The 25,363-nt window shown below is 36.4% G+C and overlaps 1 protein-coding gene across 2 annotated transcripts in view; it reads left to right on the top strand.

The window, feature by feature from the left end:
- HIBCH (3-hydroxyisobutyryl-CoA hydrolase) overlaps window positions 1–25,363 on the top strand; it is a 42,357-nt gene that overhangs the window by 11,076 nt on the left and 5,918 nt on the right. Inside the window, exons 7-14 of one of the 2 annotated variants that reach the window (XR_009728937.1) lie at window positions 9,801–9,879; window positions 14,721–14,866; window positions 15,789–15,875; window positions 17,854–17,912; window positions 18,669–18,750; window positions 22,934–23,054; window positions 24,137–24,256; window positions 25,168–25,196. Coding sequence is in view for 1 of the 2 variants with exons in the window: in XM_061376477.1 (XP_061232461.1) it covers window positions 9,801–9,879; window positions 14,721–14,866; window positions 15,789–15,875; window positions 17,854–17,912; window positions 18,669–18,750; window positions 24,137–24,256; window positions 25,168–25,201 (607 nt within the window). In the remaining variant the exon portion in view is untranslated. Of the gene's footprint in view, window positions 1–9,800; window positions 9,880–14,720; window positions 14,867–15,788; window positions 15,876–17,853; window positions 17,913–18,668; window positions 18,751–22,933; window positions 23,055–24,136; window positions 24,257–25,167; window positions 25,202–25,363 lie in introns of those variants that run through there. The other variant, XM_061376477.1, reaches the window with a different exon arrangement.

The following is a 25,363-nucleotide window of genomic DNA, read 5'->3' as shown; positions in this document are numbered from 1 at the left end:
AAAGTTACTTAGTAGGTGAAAGTAAATGCCTAATATGCAGAATAATGCACTAACTGCAAGTGCTAGTGAAATCAAGAATCAGTTTTTAAAAATAGCTTAAAAAACATTAGTCCCCTGTGCTCTTGTGTGTGTTTATAGATGTTTGCTGCCAAAAAAATGCATATTGGCGTGTCACAATAGCAATTGGCCTACTTCCCTTGGTTGCCCTGTATGGGAGAAAACATGTTTGCTTACTTAGCTGTTTGAGGTTCTTGCATTGAATAAATAGCTGAAAGCTGTGAAGGAATTTGCCCCAAATGTATCATATAGTTGTCTTTTTCTCAGGACTTGGTATTTCTAATAGAAATCATTCTCAGTCACAGAAATCAGAAGATTTATATGAAAGAAGGCCAGTTCCTAAAATAAAGGAATTTCTCATAAGGAAAGGTGAAGTCTGTTTTCAGGAGTATTTTTAGAAGATCTTTACACTTTGCAATGCTTGCATGTAATTTAAGCTGGAACTTTTTTTTTTTTTCCTAATGCTTAATAGAAAAAACATCTAAAAAGTTTTCCAGTGCAATATTCAAGATATCAGCTGCATCTTGCACTTTTCTAAACTACTTGAAATGTTATCTGGAGGGGAAGACAGACAGGCAGTATCTCGTTATACTTAATAGACTGGTTATTTGCTACCATGTCTGTATGTTACCTTATGTAACACTGCTTGCGTATGAGTGCTCTGACACATCTGGGCCTCATTAATCAAAGAAAACAAGGGTTTGGATGTACAGTACAGGTTTAAGAGCATTTACTGAGGCTGGAAATGTAATTTACTGTGAACAGCTGAATTAATGTTTTCTTGAACAATGTTGTTAGACGCTTGCTACAGGTACCATGGGGATTCTACCAATATAGTTACTTACACTTTAGGAGGATTTGGTCAACAATTCTCATTACAGTAATATTTTGTATGAAGTAAATCTGTAATAATGTACGTTATAAGCAATATGTATATTATGCATTTTAAGTCAACAGAATTCCAGTACACAAAGGAGCTGGAGCAGAGCAATAGCTGTCCTTATCCTGTCCCATTTTTATCCAGGTTGTGTGGCCATAACTCTTCAGGAATGTTCCTTTCACTCCAAACTTATACATAAAATTTCTGGCATGCATCTGCAAATAACATTTTTTCCTTGTTTCTTCACAAATATGTTTATGAAAGTAAACATCAATGTTGAATTTAAGATATGTATTTGTAAAATGGAATTGTTTTTTGATTGCATAATGTTCTGTAGTCAGGAGCAGAGCAGCATCAGAAAGAACCAAAACTTTCTTACTGCTGTATATAAAAAACACAATTGAAATTTCTTACTCCCAGGCTTCACGAGTTAACCTCTGAGTTACACAGATTAACTACCGGGCAGCTGCAGAAGGTGGGAGGGGGAAAGGGAGAGCTATAGACCTCAAAGATTTAGTGGTCTATAGCCTGAATATGCCCACTACCAAATCCAGTTCCCAGTGAAGTAAAAGTGAGAGGGAAGGCTCTGCCCTCACTCTGTGCCATTTGTGGGTACAGACATCTATGCAGATGGTCCTTCCTTCTGAGCAAGTTGCCTGGTATTGCTGTCTATTTTTTCTTGCAGACTAGTGAAACAAAATCACCGTGTAAATAGCACCTGACTTACTAATGTACATATATATGTATATACATATCGTGTGCTTTGGGTGATTAATTGCAGTGTATTAAAGTTCATTAAAAACTATTTTACACAGCACAGTGCTTCTATACTGTAATGGATATTTAACCCCTTTAAGCCTTTTTTTACAGCTAGGAAACTGGAACCTAGAAATGTCAGTGCTTCTTGGGATTTCTCCTGATTCTTCTTTTCCTTCCTTTTTAAGGTTACATCATGCCTCTTGTCAGTTACCATGTGCTGAAACTTGAACATCTTTGGTTTGGTTTTAGTTTATGCTCTAAAATCTTCCCTGAAGTAAAAGTAATTGTCACACTAAACCTAGATAAGCTGCTTCCCAATTCTCTCTCTTCCTCTCCCGCTCCCTCTGGAAACTGATGTGTATGTGTATCACATAGAAGCCTGTGGCTTGTTTTGTTGCCTGTTCTTCAAAGTGGAAGGCAGCTTTTACTGTAAAGTAGAATACAGAGTGAGCAAGTAGTTATTTGTTGTACTTTAAAACAAATCTTTGTGAGATTGACTCGAGTGCCTCTTAGCTTCTGTAATATAGGATATTGAAAACAATGCTGAGGTGGTACTAAGGCAGGATTCGCTCTTTGCTGACACAACAGTATATTTACCATCTGGCACATTGGTCTGCCTCCTAAGCTCCTGTGCGTGATCCTAGGGACAAATGGTGCACTTGATTTTGTAGCTAATCGGACTATGATATCAGCAGCTCTTGACATCAGCAGAAAATAACCACTGAATGTTTGACTGGACTGTGATGTTATTCCCTGAAGGGCTTATCATAAAGCGCAGTCTCAAAAACAAGTATTTTAAATTACGGGTCAGTATTGGTGCAGTAAGTTAAACTCTTTTCTCCTCCCTCTCCCAACTCTACAATGACAGGGTTTAGTGTACACTATGAAAAGGAATGGATGCCACTATTTTACACCAAGAAAAGAAAGGCAGACTTCCTGAACATACATTGTACAGATGCTGGTATTATGCTATCATACTTCACTTAGTATTTTAAAATTCCAGAATGTTTGCATTCCTGTTCAACGTAATGACATGTAGATCATGTCATAGAGCAAACAACGCTTGTCTACTCCGAGACTGAAGCTGAAGCTTTAAGCTGTACTTTTCTAGATAATTATTACTATTTTTTTTCCTGAAACCTCTCTGTGTTTAAAGGAAGTTTTATTTGTGGCTTCATGGAAAGCTTTCCTACCTCTGCTGCTGACAGTCACTGCAGAGGTTTTTGCAAGCTTCTGCACAGATTTGTTCTTTTCATTTAACACCAGACTCTCTTTTGCTAAAAGTTCTACTATTTTTCTCTATTTCTAGGCCTTTGTGTAGATGCCTAGTCTCATATTGAGAATTCTCTCATTATTTCACTTTCCTTCCCTTTATAATAGATCATGAAAAAGATTTCTGAAGAGAATGATCTTTGCTTGCTTTTCCATCATTTCATATTTCTATTTTTTTCTCATTTCCAGAAGAATTTGAATGCTTGCTTTCTCCTTGAGTTAGTTTTAACGTCTTGTACTTTCTAAGCATTTCTTCCTGAGAAACTGAACGTCATTACAAAATCCCCTTAATTCTCTCCTGTCATCCCCCAAAACCTGTGCCCCTGTTTAAAAAGAGTTCTGTTGCATGGGCCTGTTTAAGAACAAGAAATGTTCCTGTAATTTAAAGATAAAACTTAGTTATCTAGTTATGCATTGGTGATAGTTGCTGAAACAGGTTCCCTCCCACATCTCTGCCCTCCCTGCAGATGTCAAGATGTGGCAAGTTAGATTTACAAATTTCTTGCAGTAGCTAGATTTTTTAGGTGATACAGAAGACCAAAGGGAACGAGCTTGTCTTCCAGGATTTTATGAGTAATAAAAAAAGCCTGTAGTATCTTTTTCTGAATGTACATGGCCAGTATAGGGAAAGACTGGAAAGCAGCACTGGGGGAAAAAGAATGCTGTCAAATTTAACACTAGAAAAAGTTTCACTTGCTAGTAATTAATTACTTTTGTTGTAGACTGTCAGCACTAAGCCTTATTACGTCTTCTCTTTCTGTTGCAGCAGAAGTCTTGTGTTCATAAAAAGTTCTGCTTCCTCCAAGATCAGTGTTTTCTAACAGACATAGCTGACTTGATGCCAGGAAGTTTTGTAGGCTTACTGAATATAAGTCTTAGAAAATAATACGTAGTAGTGAGAAAGAATCAAGGAAAACAGTTTTAAGTCTGGAAATAGGTTATTCCTGAAAATTCTGAATAATCAGAAGGAATTTTTTGTAAAAAGTTACTATGTTTGCATCATGGTTGTGGAGCTGCAGTGTCTGTACGCCAGATTGGACCATGAGACCACACTGTTCAGCCTGCTTTTTGTCTTGGAGGAGCCAACGTACTTTGCCAGGGAGGATATGAAACTGCAGGTACTCAAATCCTGCTGTGGAACCATGGGTTTAACTGCCATCACAGGATCTGTATGGGCTGCCATGTGGGACTGCACACTACTGTGGGTGCTCACCAGCAGAAGACTGGATCAGTCCTTGCAGATTACACAGGGGAAAAAACATGGCTATTACAGCTAACCACCCTAATAAAAACAGTTTGAAACCATTCGTAAGCTTTTGCTGGTAGCAGAAAAATCAGAAGAGGGCTTTTAAAAATTCAGTCTAAATTCTGTGGATAAAGGACACTTGTAGCACAGAAGGGCCTATGTGGGTTTTTTCCCCCAAATTTCACTGTAAGATGAACCTGACCTAAATTTTTACTGTTAATGTAGTTGGATCAAATTTATTTAAATAATTAGAGGTCAGAGTAACACAACTGACACATCAGATATGATTACAGATAATCCATCTGCATTCAAATAGTTGTGCCTCTATTTCTGTAGGAATTTGGACTGAGAATCTAATACATGATCAGTATGTGTAAATTAATATATTTATCTTACATTAATATTTTATGTTTTAAAATACCACACTAAGTGATTGAAAATTTTACAAGAAACCTGTTTTTAATGATATTTTTAAATAGTTGTATAAAGTTGATTTATATGTCATCAGCCAAGAAAGTGATATTCCTGGTCCAGGCTGATCTGTTGTGCTGCATTGCTTTGGTTCACTAAGTCATCTTGCCTGTTAGTATCTACGGATAAAAATGGATTATACTCTTTGGAGTAGTCCATAACATCAGTGATGAACAGAGATTAATTCTGATTCAGTTTAAGCCTTGCCATGTCTGGATGCAGGTGGTAATGCTCTTACATCAGTGATTTTTGACCTAACATAGCTATAAGCTCCTCCTGTTTCCTGAATCAATTCCACTCATTTTGCCAACTGATGCTTTTGAAAACCTTTTTGCCGCACCTTAGCTATTTCTGCACATCTGTATTCAGATGTATTTGTTGTGTTATGCTCAGTTTGTTTGTTGATTTCCACGTTTCTTTTGTGGCACTGGCCCTACCAGGAATTGTATTTTACAGCAGTTCAAAATGAATGTTAGCATTGGATGTGAACTGTTACATTCAGTGTTTTCAATTCAAGCAGGATTTTCACAATGTTAATACTGGTATTGTCATAAAGTTATGTGCTTTCATAGCTAAAAGTTCTTTATCAGCCTAGTGAAGATGACACAAACAACATTCTGGAAGGCCTTTTCTGTTCGTATTTCCTTTATTCTGTTACTTATGGTTTCTTATGTAGTGCTTCCTTTGCAAGTCTGAGTTAAATTGTTTAGTGAATAGACAAGTGTTATTTATGGTTTTGCTGTGACACAGATCTGCTTTTCTGTATGTGAACAGAAGTTTACATGTGTAATACAGGAAGGGCTTATTTATTCTGTTATGTTGTGGTAGCCCTTAATTTCTTAAGTTCCTTAGACATGATGAGTTCTCTGATTTACTACTATGGGTCATTCTCCATTTACGATAATGGAGCCTTCTGGCTATGACTTAAGACTTACGACTTTTAAGATTTATAGTAGCTGTATTCCATTTTTCCATCTATGAGTAATTTGCACCTTGTTTTTCATTAGACAAATACTTCTAATAAGGTTCTGTATTCATCATGAGAAAAAAATGAAAATCAATGATAAATTTTCTATATGCAGTCACATAATGACTTTTGAAATACAGCATTGAGTAGGAAATTGTGTACAGGAAGTAAAATTCACGTACTCTGGTGTTTTTTTGTTTTTTTTTTTTCAGAAGCTTGGTGAGGAATTCAGACCAAACTGCCTGTAATATTATGTTCCTCCTTGAGGACATCTAGCAGTCAAGTTGTAACACAGTGCTTTTAAGATTAGTAACCATGTAGTAATAAATCTGTAATTTGTAACCAAATGCCTTCCTAGACAATCTATCTCCAGTAATATATTGTCAGACCACCATTTCTGCTCTTACCTAGTTTTGATTAATTCTTATATAAACCCTACAGAAAGATTATTTAAATTGATTGCTTGTTAATTTCTCAACTCCCTAACGTCTACTCACATTAAGTATCCTTTACAAATTCAAACATTCAGCTACCAGTGGAAAATAGTGTCATGCCAGTACTAAGATAAACGGTCTGGATTAAAAAACAAGTCTTGATACACCATAGGAATCAATTATCTTGGTAAAGTCTGAAGGAAGACATTAGTTTTAGGATGTATTTTAAGATCATGAAAGGCAGGACACTGACAGTGCAGGATATAGGGTATTTTAATAAAGACATTACAGCATCAAAACTTGTATGTGTAAATATGGGGAGTATTTGGTGAAGTGAGCACAGCAGGTATTTGAATAGTGTGCCAAGGGCCTCCTAGGTGGGACTGTATATGGGTAAGATTCCATTTAAATTAAAGAAGAACATAAAATTATATAATCCAGAAGTGGAGAAGGCATTTAGACTTCTGACTGGAAGAGTTTGTTCTTTACATGGGATACTATTAAACTAATAAGCATCTGTCCTTTGTATTAGATGGTGAAGGCTAAACACATGCAGGTTAAAAAAAGCATTTGGGAAGTTGCAAATAAACATATGAAAGCATATGATTACCAATTTAATAAATTACAGGGGTTTGTATCCCCAGAGCATTTACTCATTTTTCTCACCTAATTTTATCTTAATGTAGGATTATTTAGAAATGATCTTCAAAGAAGTAAGGATGTATTTGTACCATTTTCTGTATAGTGGGTAAGAAGAAAAATAAAGTTTTAGTCTTTTAAATATACATCTAAAATTATGGTCTTATCTGAACTAGAAAATTCAAAGCTATCCAGAAAACAAATACAGTTAGGGCTTACACACTCAAAAAAGTGAAATCTGATTTAATTACTTCTCTCAAAAGAAAATTACCTCTTTCAACATTTTATTATTAAAACTCTACCATTATTTTTATCACTGTGAAATGAACAATCTTGGAAGAGAAGTTTTCTTCCTGGAGTTCACACGTTATTCTTTGTTACTTAATACTCAAGCTGAAAATTTGAGTCTTTATACAAATGTCCAATCATCTAGAAAATAGCCAGGAAAAATGCTTTACGATAGATAATATTTATATTCTTAGTTAAGGGATTAGAAGAAATTAAAGCATTGGAAGGAGCAAAATGGGTATTTTTTATTTTTTATTTAGTTGTGTTATCTTTGTAGCAAGGTCATCATTATTACTGAACATGCATAAATACAACAGCAGGCGTTACCAAATGCAGCGAAAATATGCTGTTATGCTATGAAAAAAAGAAGAGTTGGAAATAATGAAGTCACATTCCCATTTCGAGTTCTAGAGCTGTTTTAGGAGTGAATGTAGCTTTATATTTGGAAAAGAACTGAAGACAGGGCCCTTGCCTTTGCCTCTGTTCAGATGAGATGTACAGCATCTCACCAGTCCTCAAGTGAAAGGGCTGAAGGACGGGTAAGTGACGAGCCACAGGTTGTACCCTTTGCAAATAAGATTGCAATTTTTTGCTCAAATCCCATTTGCCTCCTTGAAACAGCAGTACTTCATGTGTGTAGATTTGGCTTAGTCTGTGGATATAAAATCAAGTATGATAACCAGTTATCTTAAGTTACAATTTCTCAGAAAATCAGACGGAAATCTTAAAAACTTCATACGTCTGTATTAAAACCCTTGACTGGCAGATATATTTTTACAAAAAAAACAAACTTGAAGATGTTTTCAAATTCAGTCATGTATCACCCTCATGGAGGCAGTGACAATTTCTTGCTGGGCAGAATTGTAAGAGAGGCCAGGGAAGAATGCATGAGACTGGTGTGAGGAAATGGATATGATTTTTATTGAGATAACTTCTCAAAATTTTAATGTAAAACCACACAAAGATCTCTGTAGATAAGCAGAAATATGTTCTACTCTCTCCTCAAAAGCCTATCAAATATATAATGCTGGTCCAAAGAAGTATCATCCGATTAATTCTACTGGTTTTGTTGGTTAAAATGACATTTTTCTAGTATCTAAGCAATTACAAATGCTACTGTCCTGGGTTCAGCAGTAACAAGTCATTTTTCTCCTTTTTAGTAGCTGGTACAGTGCTGTTTCTTTGACTTCCAGCCTGGGAACAGCGCAGATAACACCGATGTTTTTAGTTTCTGCTTAGTAGTTTTTACTCTAACCAAGGACTTTCTGGGTCTCATGCTCTGCCAGGGAGGAGGGTAAGGCAGAAGGAAACAGACAGGGCACCTGACCCAAACTAGCCAAAGAGGTATTCCATACCACAGCACATCATGCCCAGGATGTAAAACTGGGGACAGTTGCCCGGAAGTGCTAGCTCACTGCTCGATCAGGCTGGGTATCGATCTGCGGGTGATGAGCGGTTGTATTCTCTTCCTTTGTTATTTCCTTTATCATTATTATTATTGGTGGCAGCAGTAGTGATTTGTGTTATACCCTAGTTATTGGACCGCTCTTATCTCAACCTGTGGGAGTTGCATTCTTTCAATTCTCCTCCCCATCCTTCCAGGAGCAGGGAGAGAAAAAAGTGGGGGAGTAAATGAAAAGCTGCATGGTTCTGAGTGACAGGCTGGGCTTAAACCACAATTAGTCTAATGCACCTTCATTAGACACTGACTTCTTTTCGCAAATGATATTTAACAGGTCTTAGTTTTAATACTAAAATTGGATGGATAGAAGGACTAAGCAAAGGGACATTTAATGGTGAGGAAAGAAAGTAAGATGGAATAGTGGAAAGGAAGAGAGAGAAAATATTTGTATGAAGAAACTTTTTGAGAAGTACTCAGTAGAGGGTTTTATCTCCAAGTAGGATATGAACATTTCCGTGCCTATGTATCATATAGACAAACTTTTGAAAAGTGAGACTCCCTTGTGATTGTGCTTGGTAACCCGAATTCTTTTGGATTACTTCCAAATATTATTCCTAAAGAATAGTAACTTTGTCAGATAACCATTTTTCTTTAAATTGGCAGTTTGCCTCTTGAACATTTATCTAAAATTAAGTTTCTATGAACTGAAAATATATATTTTTTTGTTGGGCCTTGCTGCTGCTCACTGTCTAATCAGAAAATACGAGATAACACCAGGAGGTGTTAGACCAGGTGGTCTTGAAGGAAATGTCTTATCAGGAGGGACTGCTAGAGAAGAGGGTTAAATACTAGCTATTGGATACTAGATCTATTTCTGCTTTGAAGAACAAAAGGCCACAGGTTAAATGAGTTTCTAACCTCATTCTTTGAATTTTAATCAATAATGGTGAAGGCTTTTGCTGCTTAAAATATTTCTGTACTGATAGAGTAAGTAATTATTGCTTTATAAGAATAGTTAATTATTATTTCTCTTTAATGTATTATAATTAAAACTTCATGCAATTCATATATATTCCAAAAGTATTGGGTGAGTTTTGTTGGTGGTTTGAATTACGTGCAAAAATTACAGATGGGGTAATGTTTGAAAAGGGTGATGACAGTTTTTTAAAGCATACAATGCCATTTCAGCCAAAGCATAAAGATAATCTGATGCTTTATTAGCATTTGAACTGTAAAAGGCCTTTAAATATTTTGTTGAGATGTATGTGGTAAATCATGTATTTGATTGTAGAGCAAAGCAAGAGGTGTGCTACATGGGATTACAGTTATGATTATTTTTACTGATCATTTTATAACGGTGTCCTTTGCTTGTGCTCCATGCATAGGGAGTTGGCCTTTCAGTCCACGGACATTTCCGAGTTGCTACAGAAAAGACAGTTTTTGCAATGCCAGAAACAGCAATAGGTAAGTATTTTAACAGATTATGACATGCTAATGTCTTTAAAGTTTTGCTGTTTGTGTAATGAGGATGAAATGTCTTTGACTGAAAACAGTTGGGGTAATGAAAGAACTTTAAAAAGGAATTGGAGATGACCATGTATGGAAAGTATTTTCTATTAAATTAGTAGCAACTTATCTACATTCTGGCAAGCTGATCTTGAGGCTCTTAAACCTGGGGTTTACTGTCTAGACAGCATGAAGACTGTCAGGATACAGTCTGTAAAAAATGGAAGTAGATGTGAGGAGTTAAGTCTTTGCTACAGATGTAGGCAGATGACGTCTGAAGATCCCAGTGCAAGCATCTCAGCTCTGCATTTGGAATTCAGTGCGAGTCAAACTCGCTGTACTACAAGCTGATTTGCAGTGTTAATGAGACAGATTTTGAAATTCTGGCTTTTCTTGTAGATTATTAATGTAAGCCCATTACAGTTGCATACAGGTTGTGTCTAGGCGAGATTGCAGTGTCATCTGTTTTAATAGCAACATGTACTTTGTGTTTTCTAATGTTTGATCCTACAGCTTCTTTGTCAGCTGAGATGTACAAAATAAAATGTGTCTGAGAGCTATATGAAGATGGTGGTATGGCTCAAGAAAAGTCAGTCAGATTACAGTGAAATCATTATGAAATCATTCACATTTTCCTTCAAGACAATCCTGGCACCAACAGGGTATCCACATCGAACTATTACAGTCTGACATATATACTCCATTGATCCTTTCATCAGTGTTGAAGTCCCTTTTCCCTGCTTATCAACAATGTTTATGAAGAGTTCTCAAAGCCTGTAACCTATCCTGCATTCCTCTGCAAAATTTTTAGTTTCTGTGTCTTTCCAAAGCAAGGCAGCTGAAGAATGATTACAGTTATCTTTATGTCCTCAAACAGGAAAATGAGAATAGTCTGAAATATGTGGCTCTGTTAAAATAATTTTTGAGAGTATAGAATTACCTGGTGGTCATACATCTTAAATGGCACCAGACATGGTGGTGCTATTAGGTTTAGCCTTAGTTTCATCTCAAAGAATTAATTGTAAGAAGTAGTGATCATTATATCAGGACTAAGTTATAACATTCTGCTTTTGTTGAGAGTATTTTAAGTACAGTAATGTCATGACAGCTAACGTTAAAATGCATGCTTAGCTGATAGGATTTTTGTAGTGTGCCCTGTTAGTAATGCTTAAAGGGTCTAGCATTTTTCATACTTTTAAAGGGAGTTTTACATATTACCTAATGTTTATTGCTATCCAGCCTGTATGAAACATTTCACAAGACATATTCTGAAATTCTTAAGATATCGAGCTGTGTCGAGTCAAAACATAACCCCCCAAATGTAAGCAAGCTCACTATCGTTTTAACTCCTGCAAAAAATAGTAGAGCAGTTCCTGTTAGCTGTAATTTCTCTGATCACATAAATTTGGGATGAGAAAAATAAGAACTTTTGAAGCCCTTCAGATACTTTTCTCTGCTGACGGACAACATAGTAAACTAAGTAGCTCCAGCACCAATACCACATGGATTTGCTAAACTCTGGAAGTTCATAATCAGTTGTTGTACAATAAAACCACTTGAAGGAAACAATGTGGGTTTATTTGTTTTTTAAACTAAACAGAGAGGTTCTTTGGCATATGAAATTATTCTAATAATAAAAGATATCTCCTTTTCTCCTTTGCTTTTTTTTTCAAAGGTAAAGATGCGAGTAGTGTTATATTAAAATATTTACATACATTTCTTGTGTTGACAAGGGCTTACTTTAAAAGAGACCATGAAGACATGTAAAGGAAAAGCTTAAAACTTGCTTAGGAAAGAAAGTAATTAAAAGCCTTTTAGGATCAGTTAGAAATAAAACCACTGAAAGCGGTTTGGGTTTAAAGGCTTAGCTGTTTTGATCTCTGTGGTGTATGTTTGAAGTGTCTAGCTGCCTAGATATTGTATTAATTGATCTTTTTCATATGTTCACTTGTTTCAGTAGGCATTAATTACACCTTTTCTGTGAAATGAAAACAAACCATTCATTCAGCTGCTACATTTTCACACAATTGCTCTGCATTTATACACCACCATAAATAAAAGGATCTAGATAGATATGCCACTTTGAAAATAGAAACAAAAGGCAACTCTAGGTTGCAGGATTTCGACACAGATAAGGTAAAGCACTGGAAAGCATCCTAGATGTAGGAGGGTGTGGAAAAAACACTGGTGAGGAGAACAGAAGATGAAAGTATACATTGTAGGAGGTAGGCTTTAAAGTGATGTTATAGTAATAGTGGACACTGTCTTGTAGATCCCTCTTAAGGTTTTAGCTTTCCATGAGTTATTTACTGCTAAATCTCCATCCATCTCTGCAAGATAAGGTAGGAATATAGGAGTGCTATCTTTATCTTCTACTTGGCAGCTGCAGAGTTTCACATTTGATATTGCAGTTACATCTGTCTCAGAGTACAGACTGCAAGTCAGCATTATAGTCATAGGCTTTTAGCCTCATCAGCCCAGCAGACATTCAGTTCTTCTCTTATTTAAGTAGGGATTTGAGAAATGATTGGTAAATGGTATCAAAAGGAAAAAAAAATAAGACATATGTTATGAAAAACCCAGTAACAGGCAGAAACGTATGGGAAGCATTACTGAGAGAATTGAGAGGAATATGTGGAACAGGGACAAGAGAAATAAAATTATAAGAAGAAAGGTATACAGGGACCTTGAAAAGGATATGGTAGAAGCTATAGGGAACTATGTTGATACAGCTAAATAAGTGTAAAGTGAATTAGTTACACCTTCACTAATTCTGCTTGTAAATTCCTTAATAATTAAAAGAAACTTTCATTCAGTTTAGTGCCTCTAAGGCAACTTAAGGTAATCAGCTTAAGTTGCTGTACAGCTTATCTAAAACTAATTTCCCTGTGTATAGTCATGTAGGAAGGCCCTATAGATCCCAGTAGGAAGATGGCTTTTCCTCTGAAAACTTACTGGAGCATGGGGAGAATAGTACTTCAGCATCCGTATTTTAATTGCAGTAAAGAGGAAAAGGCTGTTGCAGTCCTGATGAATGGGGAGAATAATGTAATTGCCTTTTTATTTTGGAGGGCATTTATGAGTTTGGTTTTGAAATGAGGATCATTTTTTTTCAGCAGTAGGATATCCAAGGGGAGACAGATGAATAGAAACATAAAACCAAATTACAGTCTTGGCATCAATATTCTGGTTATGATGCCTCAAATTGAGACGGTAAATGTGGAGTAGACTATTCAGAAAGTGAGTACAGATGGAGAATATAGGTGATGAATTGGGGTTTTAGGGCTTTTAAAGGGCAAGACATTCAGCATTTTGGAACAGCTGCATATCTCAGTAGCCTTTGGTATGAGGAATAAATCAGTTAATGGCAGCATGCTTATCAGAGGGAACAGGAACAGAATACTACAACTAACAGGAAGTGGTGCCTAAAAACAATTTTGTGGTGTATTAGAGGCAGCTGAACTAAGGGAGGACAAAGAGGGAACCAGGGAAGGAGCTGAGAGATGTGTGAGGACCTAAGGCAGTGATAAAGTTTAAAGAGAAGCTGTCTGAAAGAAACCTTCGCTTGTTTCCATCCAAGAGGGAGAAATATTCAGGGACCACTAATTTCCCACATCTTAAAATACTTGTTGTAGGGTCTTTCTGTAGTACATACATTGACTTTTTTCTCTTGTGACAGAAAGCAGTTACTTGCGAATGAAAATTTACCACCTTCCATGAGAGCCCTATTTAAAGTCCTTATGTACATTTTAATCTTCTCAGTTAATATCTCTGCTTTGGCAAGTGTTTTCTGAGTTTCTTATTGATCACTTGTATTCTTTTTCATTTATGTCTCATTTATTCTCCCATAGTGAAAAACACACCACCACACCTAACTTCTTCAAAAGACTTTCAGTTTCATCAATGTGCTCTCGGTCATTATTTCCAAGTAGTAACTGGACACTGCTTCTTTCCATTTCAATTTCTGATATTGATACAGCTAAGCTTAAGTTTCCTTAAGTTTGTTAAAATTTATAAGAAGTGGTTGACTTCATTTTATAGGCTATTACTGTAGATAATAGAATAAGGCAGATATTGACAGAGTGATGATTTGAAATATTTAAACTTTGATAAAAGTCATATTTTTCAATTACAAGTTTTAAAAGTCTTTTAGATTTTATTCACAGCTTTAAATGATTAAGGTTACCCTAATACATAGATTTAAAGAGTACGAATTTCAATCACTAAGTTGGGAAGTTTTATAATTTTTTAAAATTGCAGGTTAGTCTTAGTCCTGTCAAAGAGCCAGGTTTTAGCTCAGCATCTCGTGCCTCCACCCTGAAGGCACTATGGCAATACTGTTGATCTGTTAATGAATTCTCAGCCCCCAGAATTGTTCAAACTCAGCTGTGCAAGAGGCACTTTATCATTGTAAGGAGAGATTTCAGAGGGAAAGCAGCATCATGTTTGAGTTTGCACAAATTAGTTCATAATTCCTGTTTTTTGCTGAGAGCAACCTTGGTTGTTCAGGCATTTGAAAATGGCTCAAAAATTGTTGGCAAATAGAATTAACACTATTGTTTGCTGTATGTTTGTAAATTATGTGCCAGTGGAGAGGTTACAATTTGGAAGGTGTTCAAGAATTTGCTTGCAGAAAGGGTTTTGATGACAAGAGAAATGTCAAACCAAGTCAAGGGGAAAGGGGTGAGAGAGCTGTGCCTAAGTCAGATGTATGAAAGTGAGACAAGAAGAAATAGCTACTAAGTTGCATGCAGGATTGGACAAGTTCTTCCTTCACATTTTTGTTTTGTTTATTACAGGCCTTTTTCCTGATGTAGGTGGAGGATATTTCTTGCCAAGACTATCAGGAAGGATTGGCTACTACCTTGCACTAACAGGATTCCGGCTGAAAGGAAGAGATGTACTGAAAGCTGGCATTGCTACACATTTTGTTGAATCCGAGAAGGTAAGCTGCTAACCAGTGCTAGCAAGAGCGCAGCTGACAACCATAATGACAAGTATGAATTGTGTAGCACACCAATATACTCTTACTAACTTGAGCATATGCAGAGGTGCAATTATATTAGATGGGCATGAACTGTGAACAAGGATCATAAGATACTGTCAATCTGTCATTATAACACTTGCCAGCTAGTGACAGCTTTACTTGGAAGAGGGAGCAAATGTTGCTGTCTTCATGATTCTTCTGTTGAAGGGCATGATTTACTGGCATGATTTACTGAGCGTAACTGAGGGTGCTTGGAAATTGTACCGTTTAGACAACAGTGCCTGAAAGTAAAGATTATTTATACAACCATAAAGTTTTTAATCTAGGTAACACCTATTATGTGGTTATAATTAGTCTCCTTAACAGATATCCTATTTGTTCTTATAGTGGTTGTAACAAATTATAGAAATCAGTATATTTGATAGTCAGAGTCATAATGTAATTTGCAAGGACATAAGTGAAGGAGAAACAATGACTTGCTTTCCTTCTCTGTGTAAACTCTCATGGCTGTCATTGTGCAGCTGGCTAGATACTGCTTTGAGCATAGTATGGTTGCCAGGCTCTTGCTCTTCCCTCTCAGATTGTTGTAGGCTGGCTTTACCTGCTGCAACTGCAGCACTGCACTGGGACTCTGCTTTGGAAGCAGAGTTCTTTGCTGATCACTGCAGACATCATTAAATCCATATGGTTCAAAGTGAAAAGTGAAATCTGGCTGCTTGTATTGTTTAGTTGGTACTACTTTGAGATGTCTGTCAAAGTTGGGGGGGGTTGAAGGTGTGTTTATGTCCATATATGCTATATAGTACTATTACCATAGCACTAATACTCTAAGTAGTACATTTTAGTTTACTTATTTTTAATTAAATCTTCTTTTTAATAGCTACCTGCCTTAGAGAAAGACCTGATAGCCCTGGAATCTTCTTCAACAGAAAATATTGCAGACTTACTGAACTCCTACCACATGAAGGTAAATCTGATCAGTTACCAAAAATCAAGTAGAATTGTTAAATATATGTAAATAGGAATTCTTTTTTATCTGCAATCATTTGTTTTATGGTTAAAAAATGAGTTTACAAACCCTTCCCACTATAAAATAGCAATTTGTATCCCTAATGCCAACAGTGGTCAAAATTAAAATTTAGAAGTCCTTCTTCACTTTTTATTTATTTTGGATACCTCTCAAATTCCTACTGTTACCTACTGTTATCATTTCACTCTCTTTCTATGAGTGTAAGGAAGTTTCCAGCCAGGAGCATGACGATGCAGAAAATGTATTGCCGTTTCATTTCCACCCCCCCCTTCTTTATCCTTAGATTTCCAGCATGCTGTGCAGAAGGCAGAATAGATAGACACTGGCAGACTGGGAGCTGTTCACAATAGCAAATGCAGTCTGGGGAGTTGGCCTAAAATTCAGGGATTCTGCAAACACAAATGACAGGAGTGGAACTACTGGCCTAATCCAAAGGTTGCAGAAGTTACAATGCCAGTCATTAAATGCTATGGTGCTCACTTGGAAGTGGTGTTATATTTTCATCCCAGAAACTTTCTTTTTATAAACCTGAAGAAATGATTTTCTAGCTTGATGCAGTTGACAAATTTTAGCATTATTTTGATGCAGACCATCTGCAGTCCAGATTTGAAGCCTGAATTTAAAGACTCAAGTTGTTCCTTTAGTTTCTCAAATATTTTATGTGTTTGTAAACTTGAGATAATGGAAAGACTGAATAAGCACAGGAGTTATCAATAGCATAAGTATTACAAGAGAGCAGGCATATTGTAGGGAAAGCATCTGAAGTCTTAAAGCAGTATTCTCCCAGTGGACAAACCCATAGTTCTCTGTTTGATTTTGTAAGTGAATGTAACTGTATTGATAATACGTAATTAGTGCTTGTATAAGGCCCATGTAATGATGGGCATGAAAAGGGTTTCTCTTTACAATAAGTTTTTCCAGTGGCTATTTAGTTAACTCAATTTGGTTGAGATGTGTGATGTAATTTTATTTCAAAGGAAAGGAAACTTCTGGAATCAAATCAGGATTCAATGTATTCAGTCAAACAGTATTACTCACTAATTCAGCTCTGAAGTGAGCAATGGTAGTCTTGTTATTTTTGTTTTGGCATTGCTAAGTTAATATGCTAAGATTAATTAGAAAAATAAATGGTATGATCAGTACTACTATGGGTGTTAGCTTATTTTGACAAAATAGAAACCTGTGAAATAAGAGTGATTATATGTCACAGTATACTACTTTACAAAATGACACTGAATGGAAAAGGAAGCAGTGTATTTTTAGTTACCAGAGCTGAAGTGAGAGGGAACCTTTCTCAGTTTCAGCTGCTGTTACTGAAAAAAATCTGCTTATGTCCTAAATCTCTTAATGCCAAAAGATATGAAACATTTGACAGCCTTCCCACATGAGGCAAACAGATCTATTACACACTGTGTTTGTCTAACTAGAATTTTGTAGAACTACAGAGAAAAGATAAGAAAGAGAAATGCAGGTTGTGTTGTTTTGCTTGTGGTGGTTTTGTTTGGTTGTTTTTTTAAATACATACACGCATGCTCGTATATTTTTAATAATAATATTTAAAACCCCGCAGTTTTTTAGTAGATGTTTCTACACTAGCTTCCTTAGTGTATTTGATAGAAATGTATTGATAGAATAAACATGATTACTTGTGTTTGAGATAACCACCCAAATAGGCGTACATAGGAGCTCAGACCAAGCACTTCATTGTGGTGATATCTTTAACGTTTACAAGATAAGCAATAAGTTCATTTATACACACTGTGAAATTGCAATTCATTAAAAATGTCAGTGTTATGAATATTAAATGTTCATTTACTATGATACATTTGTAACACAAGTGATTGAAATTTTTCAGTACTGATAAGCTTTTTGGTCTAAAGTAACCGAGTAAACTATGTATTTGCTTTTTCAATAGAGCAAAGCTGATGAAGAAAAGGATTTTGTACTTGATGAACATATGGAGAAGATTAACAGGTATTTAGCAATCTTTGTTCTTTTTCACCTTTTGGATAGAGAGCATGAAGTTAAATCCACTAACAGCATCAGTGTTCCATAGATAAGGTGACAGAAATGGCATTTAAGTTAGTAATTTAAAATTTTTGTCTTTAGAGAGCTTTATCTGAATCTCATAAAATATTTCACTCAGCAGTATACTAAATACTCAAGCATATTTGCCCGATTCATACACCATTATATTAAGCAACTACCCTGATGCACTTTAAAAGGAACATTTTTCTATAGAAATTGCATGGGCATTTAAGAGAATAATTGTTTAGTTGGACAAGGAATTATATGTAGTACATTCATACTCATCGATATAATGTCATTTCTATGATTCTTTGGAACTTCTGTGTTCTCAGAAAGGGAAGGAGAAATGTTTCGTAAGAAGCAGCTAAAACTCTTGAAGTATGGCAGCATAGAGACAAAAGACGTTGACACCAAACCAGTAGAATGGAGCTGATAGCTAAACATTTGATGAGTTACAAAAATACAGATAAGATTGATGGCAGTAACTGAAGTTTCTGGATAAATAGAGGTTGTAAGTGAGGCTTATTGAAATGCTAGAGGTTTGTAAAGTAAGAGTTAAGTAAAACTGAACAGCAGGGAGCAAGCACATTGCTAAGAAAAGCCAAGTAAGCTTGTTACTCTCCGTTCCCAAGTTCTGTGTTACTAGCACTTCATAGGGAAGAGGAAGGTTGAAGCAGTTCACTCATTAACTTTTTCTTTCAGTCTTTTTTCAGGAAACAGCATGGAAGAAATTGTTAAAAATTTAAAGCAGGATGGTTCTGCTTTTGCCATTAAGCAGCTAGAGGTAACATCTATACTATTTTTGTTAGAGGTTTTAAATGTGGTTCTGTACTGTTTTTTTCCACAGGGCTGACTTTAGTCACCTTAGTAATGTAACTAATACTACATAACATGTATATAGGCCATTGGACTGAGATCCTCAGGTTCTCACACGTAGTCCTGTGGGCCTGTCAATAGTTCTACTCAGACAAGAAAAAATACTCCTCTGTAGAATGTGAATACCATCATAGGTTGCAAAAAATTGTCATCTAGTAAAAAAACCCAAACTCACTCCCCTTCCTTTTCCCCTTACCACGATCAGGGAGCTATTGGTGACTAAGGTTCCTTTTATAGCTTCTCATTTTATTGCCAAGGTTTGGAATAAAACAGTGCCAGAACAATGTTGTTCTTTTTCTTCCATTCCAGATATTTCATTTTGGTAAACAGCAAGCAATTTATCACAAAGGTTTTTTTGATCTTTTTAATGCATTTCTGAGCTTTCTAGTCACTACTTAGTCTGCAGTAATACTACACACTTCGTACACACTTCAGCCTCAAAAATCAAGAAACGGCTTTTATTCATTTATAAGTAATGTTCATATTTTCTCTTTTTCTTTTGAGGTATCCATATTCAAGTGCCTTGCAAAAGTTTTCCTTGAAACTAATCAAATATCATTTACAATTGGATAGAACACAAGCATTTCTGTAACAAACGCTTTATCTTAGCTTTAGTTCCAGCTTACGGAAGAAATCCTGCTCTTGTAATAAAACAACACCCATTGTCTTTGGACTTTCATTTGAGCAGTATAATATAATTTTATAGTGTAGTGTCATTAACATTAAGCATCCTGTCCCAGGATGAGTTGAAGATAGCTTTTCCTAAGTTAATTTCATAGAATTTTGTGGCACTTCAAAACATAATCAGACCTAGAGGAACACCTTTAAAAGGTGTTCAAAACACAGTTTCTATTACCAAACATGCAAGGAGTCTGAAAACACTTTGTTACTGAAATGTGTTAACTAGCTAATTTGTTCTGCCACATTTGCTCTGGTTATCCGACTGGCTTGACTCCTTCCCTTCATCTGCAGCCCTGTTACTCAGATTTCCCCTGTTAAAAAGATGGCTTTTTTCCCAGTTGTTTAAAAGTGTATGTTTGTTTCATATTTTTAATCTAGAACTTAAAACTATGTCACCTACTTCAAGGGTATGATTGTGTCATTTTTTTTTACTTTAAACAAACAAAAAAAGCTCTTTTGTTGCTTCTTGGTTTATTTCATGTCTTTAATAGTAATTTATAGCAGCTTTTTTCTTTTATATGATTCAAAACTGAATTGACTGTCCTTGGAGTTCCTGGACAATTGTCTGTGGCCTGTTCTGGTCAAGAGATGAGACTGTTAATAAGAATTGGTTCTGCCTATACATAAATTTGGGGAGGGAGACCCTAAACCTCACATTTTCTATCAGGTTCAAGGCTTATTCATGTGAACAAGTACATAAGTTTCAGACAGGTTTCTAACAGCAAACATTCTGTGCCAAGCAGTAGGATTAAGTAAGCTTGTAGGATCAGATAATTTCTTCTGTGAAAGATCCACAAAACCAGAGAAGGAGAATGCATTTGTGGGTGAAAAAAAGTTAAAAAGGGATTCAAGTATAAATATGGCTTTCTCCAGGAATGTTTGCCAGTTGAACTGGAGACTGTGTTTTACTAGGGAGGCAGAACTGTAATTAAACTTAATTGTAGCTGAAGAAAGAATAGTAGCTTGCACCCTGGCACTTGAGCTTTTACACCTGCAAACAGAGCACTATTACATTGCTCAGAGGAGCAGAGTTCAAAGAGCTGGTTAGAGCAGGGAAGACAGAGCAAAACCATGACAGTCTGAGATTATCGGACATTATCTGTGGTACCAGTTTGCTGACTTGTGTGAAGCGAGTAATTTTCCTCATTAGGAGTAACACAGTACCAAGAGTATTTCCATGGATAGTAGCTTCCCTTATGTCACTTTATGAAACCAAGATTTCACGTTAGTGTCTGGGTACAGGAACAACAGCACATTCAAATACTAAATACACAGACTGCAAAAGATTCAACCACAGCAATGTGTATGCTTATTTTCTTTATTTCCATGTATACTTCTTATGATATATGTTAGTAAGCTTATGGAATAAGCCCTAATTGAAAGTCTAATACCAGAGTCTAATTTGGAGGTACACCTTGATACAGCCCCACCTTTGATGTACAGATACCTTTTAGAGTTAACAAAATGGAACTGCTAGTTCTACTATAGTCCAAGGATGCTGGGGGCTGTTCTGTCTCTGGTATCCTGTTCTGTTTGATCTACAGTACTCCTGCTTTTTACTTTCAGAACATGTCTGCTTGGCAGGCCTTCACATACCTGATACATGGTTTGCATTAATAGAAGACTGCAAAGATGTTAAAATTCTACTTGAGAGTGGCTTCGTGACTTAAATCGCATTTCAAGCCCAGTTGCAAATAGGTAGAAGGCTGGAATACTAACATACTTTCTGAACTCTTAATACTAACATATTTTAAAAATTGTTTACTTTATAACATTACTTTGTTTTTAGGATTTATATGAGCTAAAAAGCTTTGATCTGAGTGACAGAAATATCACTTCTAGTTGGATTAAGTAAGCATGTGGGGTCAAAACCTGAAAAGCATCAGTTGTTTACTTTTGTTTTTACATGATGCTTTCTGAGAACTTTTTTGGCAGGTCAGTACACCTTCTGAGCACTGATACTTAGTGAGTTTATAGCCTTAATTGTTACTGAATGAATTCCAGCGTAGTCTGCAGTACTGAAAATTACAAGGTACCTTATCCAGATCTGCTAGTCAGGTTGGGATGCAGACACTAGCTCCTGAAATTTTAAATGGGGATGTAGCAGTAGGTGAGGGAGATTACAGGTATGAAGCAGGATGGTATCTTTGTAGCACTGAACTCAAGTAAAGAAGGATTCTGGAACTCTTAACAGACAGTAAACGTGATATATCTGTCTTTAAGCAGTTTTCCTATGGTACTTTGGCTGGACTCTCATGTTATGTCAAAACTCATCCAGAACGATTATTCATTGTTCAAACAAACTGTTTGTTATCTCAGAAAGTGATGGGTGTCTTCATCTATTGCAAGGAAAGTGATACACTGGACCTCTGTCAGGGCTTTGTTTTGCTTATTGCTCTTTTAAGTTAAAGAAATCTTCCCTCAAGAGCCTTCAGCAGCTCAAATCAGAAACTTTAATGGGCCTTGGAGACAAAGGATGTAGCCACTATTCCAGCTGTTGATTCTTGTAAGGGACTCCACTGAGTCAGTGCCACTTAACTCAGTCACCTTCTGATAGTATCTTACTGGAAATCAGGTGTATTGCGAATTCAGCTTGTAGTTTTCGGGATCATTATGTTGAAATCAGTATGGTCTCAAAATACTGGAATAGATGTCAAATACTTCTATGAAGACTTATTTGCATTTTAGTACTCCCTACTTCAGCCTATCCTATCTCCTTTGAGGCTTGTTCCCTAGCACCAATGCTCTCCTCTTTGTACAGAGAATTTATTTATAGATACACTGGTGACTCATTTTTCTGCAATTACACCTACCCGTTTTCTTCCCTTGTTTCCTCTTCCTTCAGCTTGATTTATGGCAATGCCTCCTCCAGCTTCAACCTCATTGATATGCCAAGATAAGGCAGCTGCTGGATGCACTAGCTAGCTAGGTGTGCATTTCATATCTTTCCCATTTTAATGCTTTCTAACCAGAAAGAGCTCACCATTATAATTTCACCTGTGGAACAATCTGGTTGCACTGTGCATACCATTTCACCTGGTCTGAGTAAAAACTTTCTAATTTAGATGATAGAATGTGAAACTCAAAGCAGAAAAGGTCCAGTTCAAAGGTAGAGCCTTTGTGTTTTACAGGACATAAGGTGTCTGGGTAAGAGTTGCTATCCATAGGAGTTGCTGCATGGTTATGTAATTAGAGGTGTAGCTAATGTCTTTGTCTGCTGAAAGGTAGCTCATTGTTAGAGAGCTTTACCAGAACTCGGGAAATGTTTACAGTTTGAGCCAGCATTCCTTCTTTCTAAACCAGATTCACTCTTAAGCACAGTGGTCAACATGCAAGTAACAGAATGACAGTGCTTTCAAGGTACACAATTGCACAGCCTCCTGCTTGTATAGCAGTTGCATATCTTCCAGCTTAACCAGGCAAAATGGGTCACTGCTGTGTCAGCTGGTGTCTGGAAAGGGATGAAGAGTAATTGGGAGCCAGAAAAAATGTTAATGTTGTTGTCTGGAAACCTGCCATTTCAGTCTCTGGGTAAGAACTCTAATGTCTGCAATGAAAATAATGTAAAGAGGCAAGTTTTACCATCTGCTACTTACATTAGGGTAAAAATGTCCTAATTTATAGGATATGTCTATTGTACTGTGAATAATAGAGAGCTTGTAGTTGGATTTACAGGGAAAAAGTCTTGTTTGAAGTAAGAAAACAAAGATGGACAACAGTAAGATACAGCTATTTTCCCCCACGAGCCTGAAAGCTTTAAAGCTCATTTCTATTTTTTTAACCAGGTTTTTGTCTCTTTCCCCACTTTCCCCTACTGTTTATTGGTGTGCTGTTAATTGAAGGATAGTCATGAAAGCCAGAATTACAGCATTTGTCTGTGTGCCTTAAAACAGATCCCATCTGTGGCATAATATTTATAGCCTGTAACCGTTGAACGAAGGAAAGCAAGACCTCCAGGCTTCCTATCAGAAGAGCAATGTAGGACTAAATCACTACAGCATCTGTTGATCCCAGACAAAAAGCTTAGATAAATATGCGTTTATGTGTAATTTCTTTTAATATTTTTCTTCCACAGTTTTCTTCATATGTTGTCTAGTCTCTGCAGATGATCCTAAAGTTTGCAACCACCATAAGTTTGTTGCTAATCTCGCCATTATTACCTTACTACCCTATTGTACCAAATAAAACTTAAATTCTGTACAGTATCAGCTACAACTTCAGTAACTTGTAAGAGCCTTAAGACTATATGTATATGATATTAGAAAATGGAGTAACATTGCTTGTCACACACCTTCACTTCTCAAAAGAATCTGTTTGGAAATGGCTTTCAAGCTGTGTAAGATTCCCGGGCTAGTAGTAATTTAGTCATAAATGATGTGATTTTAGGAGTTCTGGGCTTTCCACAAGTAGTGGCAAACATCCTAGGGATCTTGCCAATAAGTTTATGCAAGCAAGTTCTTTTAGTTTGATAGCATGGTGGGAGGGAGCGGGAGGAATAGGTATAAGTGAGTTCAGTGCCATAATTTACTTCACAGTTTAAAATGCAACAAAGACAGACTTTCAAATGTGTCTGAGTTGAAGAGAACAAAAGTAATTGTTGTTGTCTTCCCCAGACTATTAGTAAGATGTCACCTACATCCTTAAAGCTGACTCTCAGGCAGCTCAGAGAAGGTGCTTCCATGAGCTTGCAAGATGTACTCACGATGGAATACAGACTGAGCCAAGCATGCATGGTAAGCAAGCAGCTGAGCCCCTTGTCTCTTTCCAGCAATGGAGGGGTGCACATTTATCAGAGACTAAGTTATATACAGATTACATCAAGGACTCGCAAATTACAGGTTTTAATTCTCAATATCTTTTGTGTATTTGTTAAGCTGTTGCTTTTTTCCAGTTACATCTCTTTATATGAAGCTAGAAGGGGACTACATTAATGGGAATTGTAGAGGGCTTTTGTTGAGAAAACTATGGTAGTGCTGTAATATAGGAGTTCTGCATTTGGACTGTAATTTTAAACCCTTATTACCAGTTTCGTGACATTTTAAGGTAAGACTTTTATGTATTTGAGTATTTGTGATAATGTAAATACTTGAAAAAAGGAAAATGTATCTGTTTCTGATATGTTGTAATGTCTGCCAGTATCCTTGCCATAGCTTTCCTGAAACTAGTATTGTTGCTCCATTGCTAGTGAAGCATCCTTAAGGATTTAAATGTTACATTTACCTTTATAAAAAATCCCTGGATGTTTTCAGGGTTCTGTTTAACTGCATAGTGTTCCAGTTGTGTAGAATACCTCACAACCCTTGATGACTGTCCTCTCTCTGATGAATTTCTGATCCTACATGCCTCAGTCCTCATCACGCAGAACTCTTCAGAAAAATCTGACATGTAATAGAGATAAGGCTGCATTGCATAACAGTTGACTGATAATCGAAGTTCAACAGACTGATTTGGTGAGTTGTGGCTGCATTTAAGCAGGAGGTCATAGAGCTCTAATAAGTAAGGAGCAAGTAGGGTTATATGAGAACAGTACAAGTGAGATTTAACTGAATCTTGAGAACTTGCGTTTCAGGCAGAGGTGGGATAGGGAAAGATGTGCTAAATAGAATCTGTCATGTTACAGCTTTTTTTCCTTTTAATCTTTCAGAGAGGCCCTGACTTCTATGAAGGAGTTCGAGCAGGTAAGCATGCACACCAGAAATGTTTCTCAGACTTAATATGCAGGCTCACTGTTGTGTTGCTTCTGTGGAGGTTAAGAAAAGTGTATCCTGCAACAGCCCAGAGAAAACTTCCAAACTTGCTCCAGTTTTTACTTATTGGACTCCTGTATGACCAAAAACTTA

This window comes from Neopsephotus bourkii, unplaced genomic scaffold (assembly GCF_033783945.1).
Source record: "Neopsephotus bourkii isolate Nb327-2 ecotype Australia unplaced genomic scaffold, CSIRO-AGI_Nbou_v1 NB_196, whole genome shotgun sequence".
Taxonomy (NCBI): domain Eukaryota; kingdom Metazoa; phylum Chordata; class Aves; order Psittaciformes; family Psittacidae; genus Neopsephotus; species Neopsephotus bourkii.
This window is presented reverse-complemented; position numbering and strand designations above follow the sequence as displayed.